At 39.3% G+C, this 23,383-nt stretch overlaps 1 protein-coding gene across 1 annotated transcript in view; it reads left to right on the top strand.

The window, feature by feature from the left end:
* The window catches only part of LOC117322465 (U3 small nucleolar RNA-associated protein 6 homolog), a 170,165-nt gene that overhangs the window by 131,935 nt on the left and 14,847 nt on the right, over positions 1–23,383 (top strand). Inside the window, exons 18-20 of the mRNA XM_033877397.1 lie at positions 16,731–16,808; positions 17,218–17,324; positions 19,369–19,435. Of these exons, the coding sequence (XP_033733288.1) occupies positions 16,731–16,808; positions 17,218–17,324; positions 19,369–19,435 (252 nt within the window). The remainder of the gene's footprint in view (positions 1–16,730; positions 16,809–17,217; positions 17,325–19,368; positions 19,436–23,383) is intronic.

The following is a 23,383-nucleotide window of genomic DNA, read 5'->3' as shown; positions in this document are numbered from 1 at the left end:
CCCCTACAAAGTGGGGTTAGAAGTATATATGTTTAAACCCCCCACCCCGGGGTTCCCCCAAAACAGTGGGGGTGTAGAGAAATACATATGTTTAAAACCACACCCTGGGGTCCAAATAAAACAGTGGGGCTTGTAGAGAGTAAATTTTTGTATAACCCCACACCCCGGGTCCACTAAACAGTGGGGCTGTAGAGAGTACAATGTATAACCCCCACACCCTGGGGTCCACTACACAGTGGGGCTGTAGAGAGTACATATGTATAACCCCACACCCTGGAGTCCACTACCACAGTGGGGCTGTCGGAGGAGTATATATGTATAACCCCACATCCTGGGGTCTCCACTACACAGTGGGGCTGTAGAGAGTATATATGTATAACCCCAACCCTGGGGTCCACTACACAGTGGGGCTGTAGAGAGATATATGTATAACCCCACACCACTGGGGTCCACTACACAGTGGGGCTGTAGAGAGAGTATATATGTATAACCCCACACACTGGGGTCCACTACACAGTGGGGCTGTATAGAGAGTATATATGTATAACCCCACACCCTGGGGTCCACTACACAGTGGGGCTGTAGAGAGTATATATGTATAACCCCACACCCTGGGGTCCACTACACAGTGGGGCTGTAGAGAGAGTACATATGTATAACCCCACACCCTGGGTCCACTACACAGTGGGGCTGTAGAGAGAGTATATATGTATAACCCCACACCCTGGGGTCCACTACACAGTGGGGCTGTAGAGAGAGTATATATGTATAACCCCACACACTGGGGTCCACTACACAGTGGGGCTGTATAGAGAGTATATATGTATAACCCCACACCCTGGGGGTCCACTACACAGTGGGGCTGTAGAGAGTATATATGTATAACCCCACACCCTGGGGTCCACTACACAGTGGGGCTGTAGAGAGTGTACATATGTATAACCCCACACCCTGGGGTCCACTACACAGTGGGACTGTAGAGAGTACATATGTATAACCCCACACCCTGGGGTCAACTACACAGTGGGGCTGTAGAGAGTAAATATGTATAACCCCACACCCTGGGGTCCACTACACAGTGGGACTGTAGAGAGTACATATGTATAACCCCACACCCTGGGGTCCACTACACAGTGGGGCTGTAGAGAGTACATATGTATAACCCCACACCCTGGGGTCCACTACACAGTGGGGCTGTAGAGAGTATATATGTATAACTCCACATTTTGGGTTCCACTGAACTACATGCACTGAGGGTTGTATAAAATGTGTATTATTTAAGCTACACCGTCCTTACTGCTAGCCATAAGAAGATACCCTTCTGTTGATAGTAATTATTGATTGGTGATTAGTGTGGAGACACCCAGAACCCTCACCTAGACAGGTACACAATGGCCCACCTGACAATTTACAATAGCCACCACTTTCAATAGGATCTACCTGTATTTTGTCATTTAATACTGCATGAAATGTTGTCAAACTGCTGCCAGTAGTCTGTTACCTTTCAAATGCTGCTTTATTGAAATATTTCAAAGCTCCTGGTAAAGGCAGCAGTGAAGCGCAATATTTTTGCTATGGTTGTTTCCACTGTTTTAGTGTGTATTGTAATATAGAAAGATAGTCATTCAAGTAACAGAACTTGATAATATCATGTCAGCTCCTGGAACAATAGAGTTCAGAACTGGATAATATCATGTCTGCTCCTAGAACAATAGAGTTCAGAACTGGATAATATCACATCATCTCCTGGAACAATAGAGTTCAGAACTGGATAATATCACATCATCTACTGGAACAATAGAGTTTAGAACTGGATAATATCACATCATCTCCTGGAACAATAGAGTTTAAAACTGGATAATATCACATCATCTCCTGGAACAATAGAGTTTAGAACTGGATAATATCACATCATCTCCTGAAACAATAGAGTTCAGAACTGGATAATATCACATCATCTCCTGGTACAATAGAGTTTAGAACTGGATAATATCACATCATCTCCTGGAACAATAGAGTTTAGAACTGGATAATATCACATCATCTACTGGAACAATAGAGTTCAGAACTGGATAATATCACATCATCTCCTGGAACAATAGAGTTTAGAACTGGATAATATCACATCATCTCCTGGAACAATAGAGTTTAGAACTGGATAATATCACATCATCTACTGGAACAATAGAGTTCAAAACTTGATAATATCACATCATCTCCTATAACAATAGAGTTCAAAATTTGATAATATCACATCATCTCCTGGAACAATAGAGTTTAGAACTGGATAATATCACATCATCTCCTGGAACAATAGAGTTTAGAACTGGATAATATCACATCATCTCCTATTACAATAGAGTTCAAAACTGGATAATATCACATCATCTCCTGGAACAATAGAGTTTAGAACTGGATAATATCACATCATCTACTGGAACAATAGAGTTCAAAACTTGATAATATTACATCATCTCCTGGTACAATAGAGTTTAGAACTGGATAATATCACATCATCTCCTGGAGCAATAGAGTTCAGAACTGGATAATATCACATCATCTCCTAGAACAATAGAGTTTAGAACTGGATAATATCACATCATCTCCTATAACAATAGAGTTCAAAACTGGATAATAACACATCATCTCCTATAACAATAGAGTTCAAAACTGGATAATATCACATCATCTCCTGGAACAATAGAGTTCAAAACTTGATAATATCACATCATCTCCTGGAACAATAGAGTTTAGAACTGGATAATATCACATCATCTCCTATAACAATACAGTTCAAAACTGGATAATATCACATCATCTCCTGGAACAATAGAGTTCAGAACTGGATAATATCACATCATCTCCTATAACAATAAAGTTCAGAACTGGATAATATCACATCATCTCCTATAACAATAGAGTTCAAAACTTGATAATATCACATCATCTCCTGGAACAATAGAGTTTAGAACTGGATAATATCACATCATCTCCTGGAACAATAGAGTTTAGAACTGGATAATATCACATCATCTCCTATAACAATAGAGTTCAAAACTGGATAATAACACATCATCTCCTATAACAATAGAGTTCAAAACTGGATAATATCACATCATCTCCTGGAACAATAGAGTTCAAAACTTGATAATATTACATCATCTCCTGGTACAATAGAGTTTAGAACTGGATAATATCACATCATCTCCTGGAGCAATAGAGTTCAGAACTGGATAATATCACATCATCTCCTAGAACAATAGAGTTTAGAACTGGATAATATCACATCATCTCCTATAACAATAGAGTTCAAAACTGGATAATAACACATCATCTCCTATAACAATAGAGTTCAAAACTGGATAATATCACATCATCTCCTGGAACAATAGAGTTCAAAACTTGATAATATCACATCATCTCCTGGAACAATAGAGTTTAGAACTGGATAATATCACATCATCTCCTATAACAATAGAGTTCAAAACTGGATAATATCACATCATCTCCTGGAACAATAGAGTTCAGAACTGGATAATATCACATCATCTCCTGGAATAATAGAGTTTAGAACTGGATAATATCACATCATCTCCTATAACAATAGAGTTCAGAACTGGATAATATCACATCATCTCCTGGAACAATAGAGTTCAGAACTGGATAATATCACATCATCTCCTGGAACAATAGAGTTCAGAACTGGATAATATCACATCATCTCCTATAACAATAGAGTTCAGAACTGGATAATATCACATCATCTCCTGGAACAATAGAGTTTAGAACTGGTTAATATCACATCATCTCCTGGAACAATAGAGTTCAAAACTTGATAATATCACATCATCTCCTGGTACAATAGAGTTTAGAACTGGATAATATCACATCATCTCCTGGAACAATAGAGTTCAGAACTGGATAATATCACATCATCTCATGGAACAATAGAGTTTAGAACTGGATAATATCACATCATCTCCTATAACAATAGAGTTCAAAACTGGATAATAACACATCATCTCCTATAACAATAGAGTTCAAAACTGGATAATATCACATCATCTCCTGGAACAATAGAGTTCAAAACTTGATAATATCACATCATCTCCTGGAACAATAGAGTTTAGAACTGGATAATATCACATCATCTCCTATAACAATAGAGTTCAAAACTGGATAATATCACATCATCTCCTGGAACAATAGAGTTCAGAACTGGATAATATCACATCATCTCCTGGAACAATAGAGTTCAGAACTGGATAATATCACATCATCTCCTATAACAATAGAGTTCAAAACTTGATAATATCACATCATCTCCTGGAACAATAGAGTTTAGAACTGGATAATATCACATTATCTCCTGGAACAATAGAGTTTAGAACTGGATAATATCACATCATCTCCTATAACAATAGAGTTCAAAACTGGATAATAACACATCATCTCCTATAACAATAGAGTTCAAAACTGGATAATATCACATCATCTCCTGGAACAATAGAGTTCAAAACTTGATAATATCACATCATCTCCTGGAACAATAGAGTTTAGAACTGGATAATATCACATCATCTCCTATAACAATAGAGTTCAAAACTGGATAATATCACATCATCTCCTGGAACAATAGAGTTCAGAACTGGATAATATCACATCATCTCCTGGAACAATAGAGTTTAGAACTGGATAATATCACATCATCTCCTATAACAATAGAGTTCAGAACTGGATAATATCACATCATCTCCTGGAACAATAGAGTTCAGAACTGGATAATATCACATCATCTCCTGGAACAATAGAGTTCAGAACTGGATAATATCACATCATCTCCTATAACAATAGAGTTCAGAACTGGATAATATCACATCATCTCCTGGAACAATAGAGTTCAGAACTGGATAATATCACATCATCTCCTGGAACAATAGAGTTCAAAACTTGATAATATCACATCATCTCCTGGAACAATAGAGTTCAGAACTGGATAATATCACATCATCTCCTGGAACAATAGAGTTCAGAACTGGATAATATCACATCATCTCCTGGAACAATAGAGTTCAGAACTGGATAATATCACATCATCTCCTATAACAATAGAGTTCAGAACTGGATAATATCACATCATCTCCTGGAACAATAGAGTTCAGAACTGGATAATATCACATCATCTCCTGGAACAATAGAGTTCAGAACTGGATAATATCACATCATCTCCTGGAACAATAGAGTTCAGAACTGGATAATATCACATCATCTCCTATAACAATAGAGTTCAGAACTGGATAATATCACATCATCTCCTATAACAATAGAGTTCAGAACTGGATAATATCACATCATCTCTTAGAACAATAGAGTTCAGAACTGGATAATATCACATCATCTCCTGGAACAATAGAGTTTAGAACTGGATAATATCACATCATCTCCTATAACAATAAAGTTCAGAACTGGATAATATCACATCATCTCCTATAACAATAGAGTTTAGAACTGGATAATATCACATCATCTCTTAGAACAATAGAGTTCAGAACTGGATAATACCCTAGCGGCTCCTAGAACAATTGGGCCCTTGTTTAGACAGTAGCATAATGTTTTGTATTATTTTGACAGTAAGATAATATGTTGTATTATTTGGTATTGGAGTAATACCGATCTGTCCGATACCTATAATGATTGATGTCATATTGGCCTGATTATTTTATCTGGCTAGCTGGCTCTCGTGTAATTGTACCCACACTTATAAACCACATATGACTTTGAAGTCATGTGGACACATAAGAAATGAGAATGGTTTTAAGAGTTGAATCAGTTTAATGTTCAAAGGGAGCTTGATATCATCAGTGACATCAATCTGTCAAAACATATCTAAGAGATGAAGCTGCTGAGGGAGGTGACAAAAACATGGTCTTATATTGGACTTAATAGAGTAATGAGAACTGTAGACTGATATTGTAAAATGATACTCCCAAACAGTCTGGTTCTTTAAATGAAAAAAAAAAACAGTAAAAATAATAATTGACATTAGTCAGTGAGAAAGACTTCCATATTGCACCCTTACTCAAATTTAACTATAGAAATGTATATACATTGGCAGAAAAAAATATTTTCATTAGTATTATAGAGTTGTGGCTTCAATTGGAAATATGATCTTTGTGATTTTTATGTTGTTAGACCAATATTAAGTCTTCTGACACCAAGTTTATTGATATGGTATGTATTACACTGAGGTGGGAACATATTAGAATGCCTATGGTGTTTGTCCTGACAGGTCAATATAGGCGAGTATGCTCAACATGCTTGGCATTCTGATGTCACAGTAAAGCACCAACACAATGTTGTACAGAGATTGTCAAAAAGTCCAATACAAATCGGTTTGTAATGTGTTTACTGCTTATTTGATTGCACAGGAATTTCCAATATTTCCTTATCAAAGTACATATATAGATTATTGTTCATTTCTAGCATTCTTCTATCAAACACATGACCTTTCACTCTTTCTGAAAAGAGCATTTCTGCTGCAGTAAGCCTCGAGACTGAGTTGAGGATGATATTGAATTGGTCTCTGTCTATCTGTACGTCCATGTGTCTGTGCATGCATGCGTCCATTCAACACTCCAAAACTGGTCCATTCAACACTTCGAAACCGGTCCATTCAACACTCCAAAATCGGTCCATTCAACACTCCAAATCGGTCCATTCAACACTCAAAATCGGTCCATTCAACACTCCAAAACAGGTCCATTCAACACTCCAAAATCGGTCCATTCAACACTCCAAAACCGGTCCATTCAACACTCCAAAACCGGTCCATTCAACACCCCAAAACCAGTCCATTCAACACTCCAAAACCGGTCCATTCAATACTCCAAAACCAGTCCATTCAACACTTCAAAACCGGTCCATTCAACACTCCAAAACCCTTTATGTAACTTCACAAAACGTGGTACACATGTTGCTATAGAGGACTAGAGGTGCCTTTTGGTATGGAATGGTTTATATTTCTCATAATTTTCCTGTAACCTTGGAAACAAATGGTTAAAAACCTAAATATTACACTTGGTGCAAACAACCAAATTCATGCCTTTATTGTATGGATAGCTTCCATTTCTATGAGGGGGTGGGGGATGTTGATGACTTTGTTTTTAGTGTTCAGAATAGAGTATATGCTATATATAGACACATGATTAGTTGTACAACATAACATAGTTATACAAGATGTATTTATAAATCTTAATCTCATTAAACCAAACTGGTGTTTGAATGCTAAATATAGCAATGGTGACTACTTATAAAACATTTGGAACAAGTGTCTGCTGAAAAGGATGAGAGAATGGTTGAGTTCCTTTTGACTTACAACTACGTATTTTAACAGTGAAGAAGTCTAACTGATATTTCATGTCTAAATTGGGTAACCCCCCCCCCCCCCCCCCCCCCCCCCCCCCCCCCCCAACCCCCCAACCCCCCTTGTGGGACATGGTCTAACTATACAGTAAGTAGATAGGTTGTCATACACAGGTGTGAGGAAGATCTGACGATACATTTAAACATGTTTTTTACGTATGGCTTTGTGAACAATTCAATATTATACAAGAATAAATTCTCTTCAACAAAAGTGATACTTCAGTAGGCCGGATTTCAATATTTAATTCCTCAATCGACTTGCAAATAGATTTGAATTTGAATGATGAGATGGTAGAATTATCATGTAACTACAGGTGTTCCCTCTGAGAGCGTTGGACAACCATACATATAGATGTTTATATTGGTATTCATCGTCGGTAATCCACGACACTTACAGACATAGACTTTGGTACAGAGAATCTTGTTTGGGCTCTTAAAATAGCAGCCAATCAAATACCACCATACATATTAAGCTTCGGAAATCATTTGTAAAAAGCAAATTTTGGGGAAACCCGTCATGCCCCGGTCCACCACCAAAACATGCAATATATATGTATTTGCGACTAATTATGATTACGGGTAATGAATTTAAGTAGTTACACTGTTGTTTCATTATCAAAAGAAGGGGTGTCACCACCAGTATGCTTCATGTCTCCACATGGACCTTGTATAAATTGGCTGAAACTCCAAGAAAGCAGTCTTCTGATTGGTCAAAATTCCTAAAGAAATATTTTTCTGGAAACATTGAAAAGTGTTACAAATGTCTTACTGTCCTTGAGCATCAGGACCATTGGTTACCGACGATGTGTGATATTGGGATCTGTAGAAAGTATTTGGCCATCTGAAAGTAGTGTGCATAGAATTTGTTTAGAGATACATGAGGTATTCACCCCACTCACTGTAATAACACAAAACACATGTCGTTATTATCGTTATAGCTCTAGACAAATTTAATGCTGCTAATAAATGATCAGTAAGGCCCATTGCTATAGTCTCGGTTCTGTGTTAGTTTTCAAATAGATACTGTAATGACATGCATACAAATTGACTTGTCTGATTCATTCCAAGGTCAAATCTATGGGAGCTTTGCTGGTGCATGACTGAGATTTCTGAAGTATGATCAATGTTATTCCAGAGACTCTCCAAGGTCACCTTGTATTTATGATCCACTCTGTCATACTTTGTTTTCTTCTCAAACAATTTTTGTTTTCTCTAATAAAGATTATCAATCCAATTTTTGTGCAGCTGAGGCGTCATGGACATGGTGTTATAAGTGTCAATTTTTGACACCATCCTCAGATAGTAGGAAAAAGTTTTTGTTTCTTATCATAAAATTTGTGTGTTGATCAATTAATTTACTTTATGACATAGCAATGTGTCAATACTCCATTGTTTATATTGCTATGTTCCTCTCTCTCTCTAGTCCAGCATGCTTCCATCTTAGAGGTATCACTTCTGAATCCCAGAGAAAACAAATCAAGTATTACCTGGGCAACTGTCTATAAATTGTATTGTTTTACGAACAGCAATTCCAGTAAAAAGTTGTTTGTGTGTTGAGCTGACTATAACACTGTTTACCTTCCTCCTGTGTGTGATTTCAGAGAGTATTAGACTGAAGTTCTAGCTTTAATGGGATAAGTGCCTAATGTAAATCATAGTGGAAGATCAGCTTCTGTTACGGGGGAGAAATTAGAAGCACTTTGGTTTGCTCTGTCTTAACACTGAACTCAGAATTGAAAGAAAATAGCAGTGTTTCTGTTAATAGATCTGTACTTTTACAGTACTTTACTGTACCTTACTGTACCTTACTGTACCTAACAGTACTTTACTGAACCTTACAGTACTTTACTGTACCTTACTGTACCTTACTGTGCCTAACAGTACTTTACTGTACCTTACTGTACCTTACAGTACCTTACAATACTTTACTGTACCTTACTGTGCCTTACAGTACTTTACTGAACCTTACAGTACCTTACAGTACTTTACTGTACCTTACAGTACCTTACTGTACCTTACTGTACCTTACAGTACTTTACTATACCTTACAGTAATTTACTGTACCTTACTGTACCTTACTGTACCTTACAATACTTTACTGTACCTTACTGTACCTTACAATACTTTACTATACCTTACAGTAATTTACTGTACCTTACTGTACCTTACTGTGCCTTACTGTACCTTACTGTACCTTACTGTGCCTTACTGTACCTTACAGTACTTTACTGTACCTTACAGTACTTTACCGTACCTTACAATACCTTACCGTACCTTACAGTACTTTACCGTACCTTACAATACCTTACTGAGCCTTACAGTACTTTACTGTACCTTACAGTACTTTACTGTACCTTACAATACTTTACTGTACCTTACTGTACCTTACTGTGCCTTACTGTACCTTACTGTACCTTACAGTACTTTACTGTACCTTACTGTACCTTACAGTACTTTACTGTACCTTACTGTACCTTACTGTACCTAACAGTACTTTCTGTACCTTACAGTAATTTACTGTACCTTACTGTACCTTACTGTACCTTACAATACTTTACTATACCTTACAGTAATTTACTGTACCTTACTGTACCTTACTGTACCTTACAGTACTTTACTGTGCCTTACAGTACTTTACTGTACCTTACTGTACCTTACTGTACCTTACAGTACTTTACTGTACCTTACTGTACCTTACTGTACCTTACAGTACTTTACTGTACCTTACTGTACCTTACAGTACTTTACTGTACCTTACAGTACTTTCTGTACCTTACAGTACCTTACTGTACCTTACTGTACCTTACAGTACTTTACTCTACCTTACAGTACTCTACTGTACCTTATAGTACCTTACTGAGCCTTACAGTACTTTACTCTACCTTACAGTACTTTACTGTGCCTTACAGTATTTTACTGTGCCTTATAGTACCTTACTGAACCTTACAGTGCCTTATTTAACCGCTGCATTAAGGATTCTCGAGGGAAACATTAGTTTTATTACAGCCTTTCTTTTTAGCTCACCTGGACCGAAGGTCCAGTGAGCTTGTGTCATGGCGCAGCGTCCGTCGTCCGTCAACATTTGCTTCAAATCGCTACTCGTCTAAAAGTTCTTATTGGATTTTGACCAAATTTGGCCAGAAACATCCTTGGCAGAAGGGGAACAGATTTTACATAAATGGCGACTCTGACCCCCAAGGGGCCAAAGGGGCGGGACCCAATAGGGGAAATAGAGGTAATTCCTTTAAATCGCTACTAGTCATAAAGTTATGAATGAATTTGAACCCAATTTGGTCAGAAACATCCTTGGGGGAAGGGGAACAGATTTTGCATCAATGGTGATGCTGACCCCAAAGGGGCCAAAGGGGCGGGGCCCAATAGGGGAAATAGAGGTAATTCCTTTAAATCGCTACTAGTCATACATGAATGGATTTGAACCCAATTTGGTCAGAAACATCCTTGGGGGAAGGGGAAAAGATTTTGCATAAATGGTGACTCTGACCCCAAAGGGCGAGGCCCAAAAGGGGAAATAGAGGTAATTCCTTTAAATTGCTACTAGTTATAAAGTTATGAAAGGATTTGAACCCAATTTAGTCAGAAACATCCTTGGGGGAAGGGGAACAGATTTTGCATAAATGGTGACTGACCCCAAAGGGGCCAAAGGGGCCAAAGGGGCAGGGCCCAAAAGGGGAAATAGAGGTAATTCCTTTAAATCGCTACTAGTCACAAAGTTATGAATGGATTTGAACCCAATTTAGTCAGAAACATCCTTGGGGGAAGGGGAACAGATTTTGCATAAATGGTGACTCTGACCCCAAAGGGGCCAAAGGGGCGGGGCCCAATAGGGGAAATAGAGGTAATTCCTTTAAATTGCTACTAGTCATAAAGTTATGAATGGATTTGAACCCGATTTGGTCAGAAACATCCTTGGGGGAAGGGGGACAGTTTTGCAGAAATGGTGACTCTGACCCCAAATGGGCCAAAGGGATGGGGCCCAGAAGGGGAAATAGAGGTAATTCCTATAAATCGCTACATGCCACTCTATAACCATATATAGCATTGTTTGGGATTTACAAATAAAACATTATTTTGACATTTGGTCTAATCCAACCAGGTGAGCGATACAGGCCCCATGGGCCTCTTGTTTAACCTTTGACATCATAAAGAAAAAAATGGTTTCATGGACAATTGTCTCCCCTGCCATTCAACATGATAAATAATGGAGTCTGCGTTAACTCATCCCTAAGGTATTGTGCAACTGTGCGTGTCCACAGCCAGTGTAGTCTCCACTTGGTCAAGTCGATAACGGATGTATTTCATGTAAACTTATAATACAGGTTGATCGTAGACTACCCTGCCATTGTCGGCATCATAGATATTGAGTTATCCAGCCATATTTCACAACAAAATGATGCTTTAAAAGTTATGAAAAATTTGTAACTAATTTGAATGACTAATGATGTCCATCTACAGTTTGTTTTAAACATATTTTATTGCCTTTAAACAATTGGATCGGGCACAAGTTTTTCAACTTATACAAAGCCCTTTCCTTACAATAAAACTGTATATATTTACAAAATTCAAGATGGCTTATTTACAATACTAAAATACATTATCTCACACTATCATACAGTCACACGTGGAGAAACATCATGGAGAGAGAGGAAGAGAGAGAGAGAGAGAGAGAGAGAGGGGGGGGGGGGGGGGGGGGGAGAAGGGGAGCATCTTATTTATTAATCAATATTATATACATATATAATGTGAGTAATCCTTTCTGACACCGACGGCAAAAGTTAATTCTAACACTATTCAATGCTCACAACTTTTACTAATACAGTTAATGCATGAGAGGGTCACTTAATATTTCTCTTCCAGTATCACATAATTCTCATTGTGTAAAACATTGATAACCTTCCAATGTGTTATTATCATGGTGTGTACATGTAATGCAAGTTGGTTTTATAATTATTACAAAATACCTTGAGATAAGTTTTAACTTAGGCAAGTGATAGATATACTCAATTAGTTTGAAAAGGCGGGGTATTGGAAAAAGGGTGTTAGGTACAACAAAAAGGGAAGAAGGATTATTGGAACAATGGTGTTAAATACAGTAAAAAGGGGAGGAGGCTTATTGGAATGATGGTGTGAAATACAGTAAAAAGGGGAGGAGGCTTATTGGAATGATGGTGTGAAATACAGTAAAAAGGGGAGGAGGCCAATTGGAACAATGGTATTGAATACAGCATAAAAAAGAGAAGGCTTATTTGAACAAGGATGTTAAATACAGTAAAACGGTAAAAAATACCTTTTGCCAATGTATCAAAAATAAACTATTCGGTAGTAGAACCATTTACAGTAGACAGCAGGGATTAGCGGAGCTGATGACTGGTATGGGCGGGGACTACAGACAGTAGACAGCAGGGATTAGTGGAGCTGATGACTGGGATGGGCGGGGAGGGGACTATAGACAGTAGACAGCAGGGATTAGCGGAGCTGATGACTGGTATGGGCGGGGACTACAGACAGTAGACAGCAGGGATTAGCAGAGCTGATGACTGGGATGGGTGGGGACTACAGACAGTAGACAGCAGGGATTAGCGGAGCTGATGACTGGTATGGGCGGGGACTACAGACAGTAGACAGCAGGGATTAGCGGAGCTGATGACTGGTATGGGCGGGGACTACGGACAGTAGACAGCAGGGATTAGCAGAGCTGATGACTGGGATGGGCGGGGACTACAGACAGTAGACAGCAGGGATTAGCGGTGCTGATGACTGGGATGGGAGGGGACTACAGACAGTAGACAGCAGGGATTAGCAGAGCTGATGACTGGGATGGGCGGGGACTACAGACAGTAGACAGCAGGGATTAGTGGAGCTGATGACTGGTATGGGAGGGGACTACAGACAGTAGACAGCAGGGATTAGCGGAGCTGATGACTGGGATGGGCGGGGGACTACAGACAGTAGACAGCAGGGATTAGTGGAGCTGATGACTGGGATGGGCGGGGACTACAGACAGTTACAGACAGCAGGGATTAGTGGAGCTGATGACTGGTATGGGCGGGGACTACAGACAGTAGACAGCAGGGATTAGCGGAGCTGATGACTGGTATGGGTGAGCACTACAGACAGTAGACAGCAGGGATTAGTGGAGCTGATGACTGGGATGGGCGGGGACTACAGACAGTAGACAGCAGGGATTAGTGGAGCTGATGACAGGTATGGGTGGGGACTACAGACAGTAGACAGCAGGGATTAGTGGAGCTGATGACTGGGATGGCCTGGGACTACAGACAGTAGACAGCAGGGATTAGTGGAGCTGATGACTGGGATGGGCGGGGAGGGGACTATAGACAGTAGACAGCAGGGATTAGCGGAGCTGATGACTGGTATGGGCGGGGACTACAGACAGTAAACAGCAGGGATTAGCAGAGCTGATGACTGGGATGGGCGGGGACTACAGACAGTAGACAGCAGGGATTAGCGGAGCTGATGACTGGTATGGGCGGGGACTACAGACAGTAGACAGCAGGGATTAGTGGAGCTGATGACTGGGATGGGCGGGGACTACAGACAGTAGACAGCAGGCATTAGCGGAGCTGATGACTGGGATGGGCGGAGACTACAGACAGTAGACAGCAGGGATTAGCGGAGCTGATGACAGGTATGGGCGGGGACTACAGACAGTAGACAGCAGGGATTAGTGGAGCTGATGACTGGTATGGGCGGGGACTACGGACAGTAGACAGTAGGGATTAGCGGAGCTGATGACTGGTATGGGTGGGGACTACAAACAGTAGACAGCAGGGATTAGCGGAGCTGATGACTGGTATGGGCGGGGACTACAGACAGTAGACAGCAGGGATTAGCAGAGCTGATGACTGGGATGGGCGGGGACTACAGACAGTAGACAGCAGGGATTAGCGGTGCTGATGACTGGGATGGGAGGGGACTACAGACAGTAGACAGCAGGGATTAGCGGAGCTGATGACTGGGATGGGCGGGGACTACAGACAGTAGACAGCAGGGATTAGTGGAGCTGATGACTGGTATGGGAGGGGACTACAGACAGTAGACAGCAGGGATTAGTGGAGCTGATGACTGGGATGGGCGGGGACTACAGACAGTTACAGACAGCAGGGATTAGTGGAGCTGATGACTGGTATGGGCGGGGACTACAGACAGTAGACAGCAGGGATTAGCGGAGCTGATGACTGGTATGGATGGGCACTACAGACAGTAGACAGCAGGGATTAGTGGAGCTGATGACTGGGATGGGCGGGGACTACAGACAGTAGACAGCAGGGATTAGTGGAGCTGATGACAGGTATGGGTGGGGACTACAGACAGTAGACAGCAGGGATTAGTGGAGCTGATGACTGGGATGGGCAGAGACTACAGACAGTAGACAGCAGGGATTAGTGGAGCTGATGACTGGGATGGGCGGGGACTACAGACAGTATAGACAGCAGGGATTAGCAGAGCTGATGACTGGGATGGGAGGGGACTATAGACAGTAGACAGCAGGGATTAGTGGAGCTGATGACTGGGATGGGCGGAGACTACAGACAGTAGACAGCAGGGATTAGTGGAACTGATGACTGGGATGGGCGGAGACTACAGACAGTAGACAGCAGGGATTAGTGGAGCTGATGACTGGGATGGGCGGGGACTACAGACAGTATAGACAGCAGGGATTAGCGGAGCTGATGACTGGTATGGGCGGGGACTACAGACAGTAGACAGCAGGGATTAGCGGAGCTGATGACTGGGATGGGCAGGGACTACAGACAGTATAGACAGCAGGGATTAGCGGAGCTGATGACTGGGATGGGCGGGGACTACAGACAGTAGACAGCAGGGATTAGTGGAGCTGATGACTGGTATGGGCGGGGAGGGGACTACAGACAGTAGACAACGGGGATTAGTGGAGCTGATGACTGGTATGGGAGAGGACTACAGACAGTAGACAGCAGGGACTAGCGGAGCTGATGACTGGGATGGGCGGGGACTACAGACAGTAGACAGCAGGGATTAGCGGAGCTGATGACTGGGATGGGCGGGGACTACAGACAGTAGACAGCAGGGATTAGCGGAGCTGATGACTGGTATGGGCGGGGACTACAGACAGTAGACAGTAGACAGCAGGGATTAGCGGAGCTGATGACTGGGATGGGCGGGGACTACAGACAGTAGACAGCAGGGATTAGCGGAGCTGATGACTGGTATGGGTGGGCACTACAGACTCGGTCCTCTGTCTCTGTGTTACAATTCCAACCTAATAACAAGCGCTGAAATTAATCAATAATTTATCACTGTATTTGTTTTTTACATGCACATTGATTAGATTTTAAGCAATTTAGCTACAGATTTTGGTTTTTTCCTTAAACCGTATTATTTTGAGATTTCCAAAATTTAAAATATTTTAAATTTTAGAAGAATTCATGTCTGAACTCATCTCAAGGGAACTGTTTCATTATAAGACCTGAATTCAAAATTGAATAAAGACGGATCTTTTGTATAAATAATGAAATTTAGCAATGGTGTCATTGGTGTTCTTAAGCCCACGTTATTGAAAACAGAAGAAGCTGTGTATCTGTGTGGCGATGTTATATGTTTTAAGCAATAGTTTTAGTCTGCACTTCTGGAGCCTTGTGAAAATCACTTCTTGTTGATTAATGTACTTATAATACAACTCTAGTTTCTAGTGAACTTATTTCTGTCTCATGGTAGAGGAAACCTAGCCATATACTACCTGTAATGATGTAGGCAGTAAACCAGTAACTAACTTGTTGAAATTGTACCTTTTCCATCCTCTCAGGTCAGTCTGCTGTTCTCTGAGTGAGTAGGGAACTGATGCAATGTGACTATAGGTTGCTTGAATGCTTATAGAATCTGTCAAGGGTTTGGAGGTCTGAGTTCAGATCCCAGTCTAGCTATATGTTACATTCAAGCTCCTTCCAGTTGCACATGGTTAATACTTGTCTGTCTCGTAGGGTTAAAAAGGGCTTATTAGTCACCTACTGGTAAAACTGGGGTGACTATATAGGTCTCCTCTCTCTCCGTCCTATACATATGTACATGATACCAATGTTTGTCAGTGCTATAGAAGCTTCATTTCTTGAGTGATTTTGCTTAAACTTCACACAATGATAAAGGACCATAATATCTCTTACAAGTTTGAGTTTCAGGGTTTTTGGGTCAAGGTTAAGGCCAGTGTTAAGGTTTTTAGTGAGGGCCAGTAGGGGACAGAGGAAATACCCAGTATACTTGTTATTATGACTCTTAAATTTCCTCCATTACAGAAGAGTCTTCCACTGTGGCAGTTGGTTCTGGACTATTGTATTACCAACCAATCAGATTCGACCAGAACTTTATTTGAGGTGAGTTGCTCACAGGTCTAGCTCTAGCAGGGGAGGTAACTGATTAACTCAAATGATAAAAAATGAAAGTTCTGACCATTTTATTTGAAAGGCAAAAGTATATATACATACAGCTGATATTATTTAATTACTTAACTATTTAATGTATAGTTTTTCACAAAATATTGAACCAATCCTACATTTTCGGGAAAAAAAAGATATTTCCGTGAGGTAATTCACAAATATTGTGTCTGATTCCTTCTCTGGATTATCCTCGCTCATCAACTTTTATAAAGTTCTAATTTCAGAATCATGTTTCCTTTTTTGTCATTCAAGCTACTCAAATCAACTAGGGATTCTATTTTGGGGGGGAAACACACAAGGGAGTATTACATTCATTAACACCTGGTATGTGACAAAACTTTTACAGAAAGGTGTAAGCTGCCATAGTTCAGTATCTGGACCGTTGAAAGTGCTGTACTTACAGTGGACCTACCTATCGACAGGTATCAGTGGGACGAGGGATCTCTACAGAAGGTAAGAATGTAGGGTAGGGATATTCCATCCGAGGCTTGCCGAGGGTTTTACCACATTTTGTAATCCAGAGGTTAGAATAAATATATCCCTATTCTGCATACACACAATATGGAAGAGTCTTTTTTACTCATTTTACTACCAAATTTCTAGGGAGGGAGGGGGGCATATAATGTTACCTATGTCCATCCAGTCCCGTTCCATCCCTTCCAGTGTAACTAGCTAATCTCAGGAACTGCTGAGGTTTCAGGGTGTCAAGTGGCAGCTGGGGCATTATTGTCTTATACACATTTTTGGTTTGAATTTTTTTGAGGTTTTTACCAAAAATACTTATGATATTCTGAAAGTTTAATGGTGAAAGAATGAATAATTTGCCAGTATTTATTGCCAACTTTTGAAATGGCTGTGATCAAATTGTTAACATCCAAGAAAAAAAATGATTCTCTCAACAAAAAAAACGAGAAAATGAGTTTTCCATATCTACATATAATTTGATTTGCCCTTTGATATATTCGATCATTTTCCAGAACACATTGTACTTTTTATTGCCCATGTAGTCACATTTTTTATAAAATACTAGGTCACTGCATGCATGACGCCATGGCTGTCATTAGAATTCAATTTATAGTTAAGGAGTGATGCAGATTTTGGTCCCCATGATGCTGCGATGTTTCGTGGGTAATAATATTCACTGCTATTTTGGCAACTTTATGTATGAACCTGAGAGCGAACAGTGACTCTATATGGGTATTCAGTCTGTTCTGTGACATATGGTTATATGTGTTAAACCGGTTTTCTTGATGGAATGACAAAGGTAGATCCGCCGACCATTGGAAGGCTAAGGTGACTGTTAGTTTTCCTGGCTGTTCTACACAATATAGACTATTATATGTGTTACAATAAAAACATTTTTTTCTGATATGAACATCGAGGCGTGTCATTTTTACAGAACGTTCGTCAATTTAAGGGCCAAAAAAATCTGAGAATGTGCTACATGTACACACTCGGATAAGTTCAAATACACCTACTGAGTAGAGTAAACAAATTACAGATTCCCTGTGCTGATGAAGATGGAATCATTTTTTCAGTTGTGGTGTTGTCCCCCTTGAACGCAGATTATTCCGTGCGCATGAAATGCTATGAAAGATAGATTTTTCTTACATAGCTTTCTTACATGGGCAAACTCTATCCAACATGGCGGGATATCGAGACAAAAGGTTCTCACCCATATTTCTGTCTCAGATGTTATGTTCAGTTAGTTTTAATCTTCTAAGACCTGACATTTAATTTTTCATTTCACCTTGAATTCAGTTTGCAAATGAAAATACAGAAATTTAATTAGGATCTTGAAAATGCACAAATGTGTGTAATTTAAGTGTGAATTGATATCATCGGCGATCTTTCATGGCCTTGGAACATTTTCATAATCCTGCGAAATGTGATGAAATGTGTTGTGAATGCTGAGATTACGTGGCACAGTATTAGTCCCATGTCATCAAGCTCCAGTCACACCTTAAGCCTACTTGACACAGCTATTGTCCTTGCCCCGTGTTTGATTTCTCACACCATTCAGAAGACAGTGATTGCCTGTGTACAGATCTGCAGGGAGCTTAACTTGTCAGATTGGACAAATCAACTGTAAAAAATTAAGCTGATATTTGAATATGCCACTGGTTTAGAAAAGGTGATATGCAGTTTACCGCTTTCCCATACAAGTCCATTGCCATACAGCAAAGTTTACCAATGTAATATTGCAACCTATTGCGATGTGTGTAGCTCTGTGACCTTGTAATTAATTAGGCTGAAAAATGTCATATTTTCACATAAAATCCATTAATGATCAGGGGAGTTGTTTGTAAATTGATTTTTTTTTTACTTTCGGTTGGTTGAGAACGGCCAAGATTATGGAACCTTGTCAGGCAAAGAGAGAATATTTTGTCTCGCGTGCATGGATAATTGATGTAGACATTTAATTACCCCTGTGGCCAGGCATTTTACTTTTGTATATAAATGTGTCTTTAACAATAACACCTTTGTATTGTTCCAGGTTTATGCAGGCAGGACTTGTACCCCAACAGATCATTAAGGAGTACATTAAAATGGAACTGGCCCAGGTATGTATGATGCCAGTCAATCAGAATGTCCATGTCAAATAACAAGGGATTTCTAAATCTCAGCATATTTTGATATGGATGTAAATACTGTATTATGTGGAGTTATATGCAGAATATTGCCAGGAACTCATCTTGTTTTAGAGGTTATTGAATAATGAACAAAGGTATTTTGACCATTGAAGTGGTTCTAGAGACCAGGCATTTTACCCGAGGTAGTATTTTCCTAGCCATACATAGTTCTTACATTGTGACCTACATTTCTATATATGACTATAATTGTAAGATAATCCCTACACATTGTGACCTACATTTCTATATGACTATAATTGTAAGATAATCCCTACACATCGTGACCTACATTTCTATATGACTATATGATAATACCATAACTATTCAGACTAGTGTTAGTCTCTGAACTCCAAAAAATAAGTATGTGACATTGATAATCTATATATTTTAATCAATGTATAATTTAACAATAACGGATAGCATATAATTGATAGCTTTTAATAGATTTTAATCATAATTAGTGTCTCATAAGCCAATAATGGCTGGATGTCAATATGTATTTTATTGTTCTTATGTACATTTTTTAATCAAGTATTGTATTGACATGTGACACTCAAATAAAATAAAACTTGAACTTGAACTTGAACTATAATTGTAAGATAATCCCTACACATCGTGACCTACATTTGTATATGACTATAATTGTAAGATAATCCTTTATACACATCATGACCTACATTTGTATATGACTATAATTGTAAGATAATCCCTACACATCGTGACCTACATTTCGATATGACTATAATTGTAAGATAATCCCTACATATCCTGACCTACATTTGTATATGACTATAATTGTAAGATAATCCCTACACATTGTGACCTACATTTCTATATGACTATAATTGTAAGATAATCCCTACACATTGTGACCTACATTTCTATATGACTATAATTGTAAGATAATCCCTACACATCGTGACCTACATTTCTATATGACTATAATTGTAAGATAATCCCTACACATCGTGACCTACATTTCTATATGACTATAATTGTAAGATAATCCCTACACATCGTGACCTACATTTCTATATGACTATAATTGTAAGATAATCCCTACACATCGTGATCTACATTTCTATATGACTATAATTGTAAGATAATCCCTACACATCGTGACCTACATTTCTATATGACTATAATTGTAAGATAATCCCTACACATCGTGACCTACATTTCTATATGACTATAATTGTAAGATAATCCCTACACATCGTGACTTACATTTCTATATGACTATAATTGTAAGATAATCCCTACACATCGTGACCTACATTTGTATATGACTATAATTGTAAGATAATCCCTACACATCGTGACCTACATTTCTATATGACTATAATTGTAAGATAATCCCTACACATCGTGACTTACATTTCTATATGACTATAATTGTAAGATAATCCCTACACATCGTGACCTACATTTCTATATGACTATAATTGTAAGATAATCCCTACACATCGTGACCTACATTTCTATATGACTATAATTGTAAGATAATCCCTACACATCGTGACTTACATTTCTATATGACTATAATTGTAAGATAATCCCTACACATCGTGATCTACATTTCTATATGACTATAATTGTAAGATAATCCCTACACATCGTGATCTACATTTCTATATGACTATAATTGTAAGATAATCCCTACACATCGTGATCTACATTTCTATATGACTATAATTGTAAGATAATCCCTACACATCGTGATCTACATTTCTATATGACTATAATTGTAAGATAATCCCTACACATCGTGACCTACATTTCTATATGACTATAATTGTAAGATAATCCCTACACATCGTGACCTACATTTGTATATGACTATAATTGTAAGATAATTCCTACACATCGTGACCTACATTTCTATATGACTATAATTGTAAGATAATCCCTACACATCGTGACCTACATTTGTATATGACTATAATTGTAAGATAATCCCTACACATCGTGACCTACATTTCTATATGACTATAAGTGTAAGATAATCCCTACACATTGTGACCTACATTTCTATATGACTATAATTGTAAGATAGTCCCTACACATCGTAACCTACATTTCTATATGACTATAATTGTAAGATAATCCCTACACATCGTGACCTACATTTCTATATGACTATAATTGTAAGATAATCCCTACACATCGTGACCTACATTTCTATATGACTATAATTGTAAGATAATCCCTACACATCGTGACCTACATTTGTATATGACTATAAGTGTAAGATAATCCCTACATATCGTGACCTACATTTCTATATGACTATAATTGTAAGATAATCCCTACACATCGTGACCTACATTTCTATATGACTATAATTGTAAGATAATCCATACATATTGGCTCCATCAGTGTCTCATCTATCTACACTTCCCCATAGCCTGACATTTTAGCGGTCATAACATTTGGTGATTTGGTCATGAAATATAGGGTTTTGATTTGGCGCTGAGCATATGTATTACCTAGCCGTATATTTGGATAATTATGTTTGTGATAATTAATGCGTTATATGTCATACTTGTGTGGCTATACATGTATCGAGAGTAGTTGTTCACTAGCTTTTTGTATGTGCCTATCATCATTTGGAAGACAGTTGCCAGGCAACAACCAACAATACACACAACTCGTTACTCTCAGGAGTTATCAGAGCGACATGAGTTATTTAAGGTAAATGAAGGTCGGAAAGGAAACTATTGCTGATAGTAAAAAAAAATTGCATCTTTTTAATTGGCCATGTTAAAAATTTGATGGGTTAAATTTTGGCGATCTATATACAGACCCGCAAAATCGCCAAATTAAAGCCCCGCTAAAACTTCCCGCTATACAGTACTCTGCTTTCCTTTTAAGTGCATACTATTGATTCAAGTATTAGAATTCAGTTAAAAACAGTCTGTAGTTATTTCTTGTTGGCGTGAAGTTGTTCTCAGACAGTGAGTTACAGGTCATATGGACCTCTTGTTGGCGTGAAGTTGTCTTCAGACAATACGTTACAGGTCATATGGACCTCTTGTTGGCGTGAAGTTGTCCTCAAACAGTAAGTTACAAGTGATATGGACCTCTTGTTGGCGTGCAGTTGTCCTCATACAGTAAGTTACAGGTCATATGGACCTGTTGCTGGCTTGAAGTTGTCCTCAGACAGTAAGTTACAGGTCATATGGACCTCTTGTTGGAGTGCCATTATCCTGGACAGTAAGTTACAGGTCGTATGGACCTCTTGTTGGCGTGCCATTATCCTGGACAGTAAGTTACAGGTCGTATGGACCTCTTGTTGGAGTACCATTATCCTGGACAGTAAGTTACAGGTCATATGGACCTCTTGTTGGAGTGCCATTATCCTGGACAGTAAGTTACAGGTCGTATGGACCTCTTGTTGGAGTACCATTATCCTGGACAGTAAGTTACAGGTCATATGGACCTCTTGTTGGAGTGCCATTATCCTGGACAGTAAGTTACAGGTCGTATGGACCTCTTGTTGGAGTACCATTATCCTGGACAGTAAGTTACAGGTGGTATGGACCTCTTGTTGGAGTGCCATTATCCTGGACAGTAAGTTACAGGTGGTATGGACCTCTTGTTGGAGTGCCATTATCCTGGACAGTAAGTTACAGGTCGTATGGACCTCTTGTTGGAGTGCCATTATCCTGGACAGTAAGTTACAGGTCGTATGGACCTCTTGTTGGAGTACCATTATCCTGGACAGTAAGTTACAGGTCGTATGAACCTCTTGTTGGAGTGCCATTATCCTGGACAGTAAGTTACAGGTCGTATGGACCTCTTGTTGGAGTGCCATTATCCTGGACAGTAAGTTACAGGTGGTATGGACCTCTTGTTGGAGTGCCATTATCCTGGACA

The sequence above is a fragment of the Pecten maximus genome, chromosome 1, assembly GCF_902652985.1.
Source record: "Pecten maximus chromosome 1, xPecMax1.1, whole genome shotgun sequence".
NCBI classification, from domain to species: Eukaryota; Metazoa; Mollusca; class Bivalvia; order Pectinida; family Pectinidae; genus Pecten; species Pecten maximus.
This window is presented reverse-complemented; position numbering and strand designations above follow the sequence as displayed.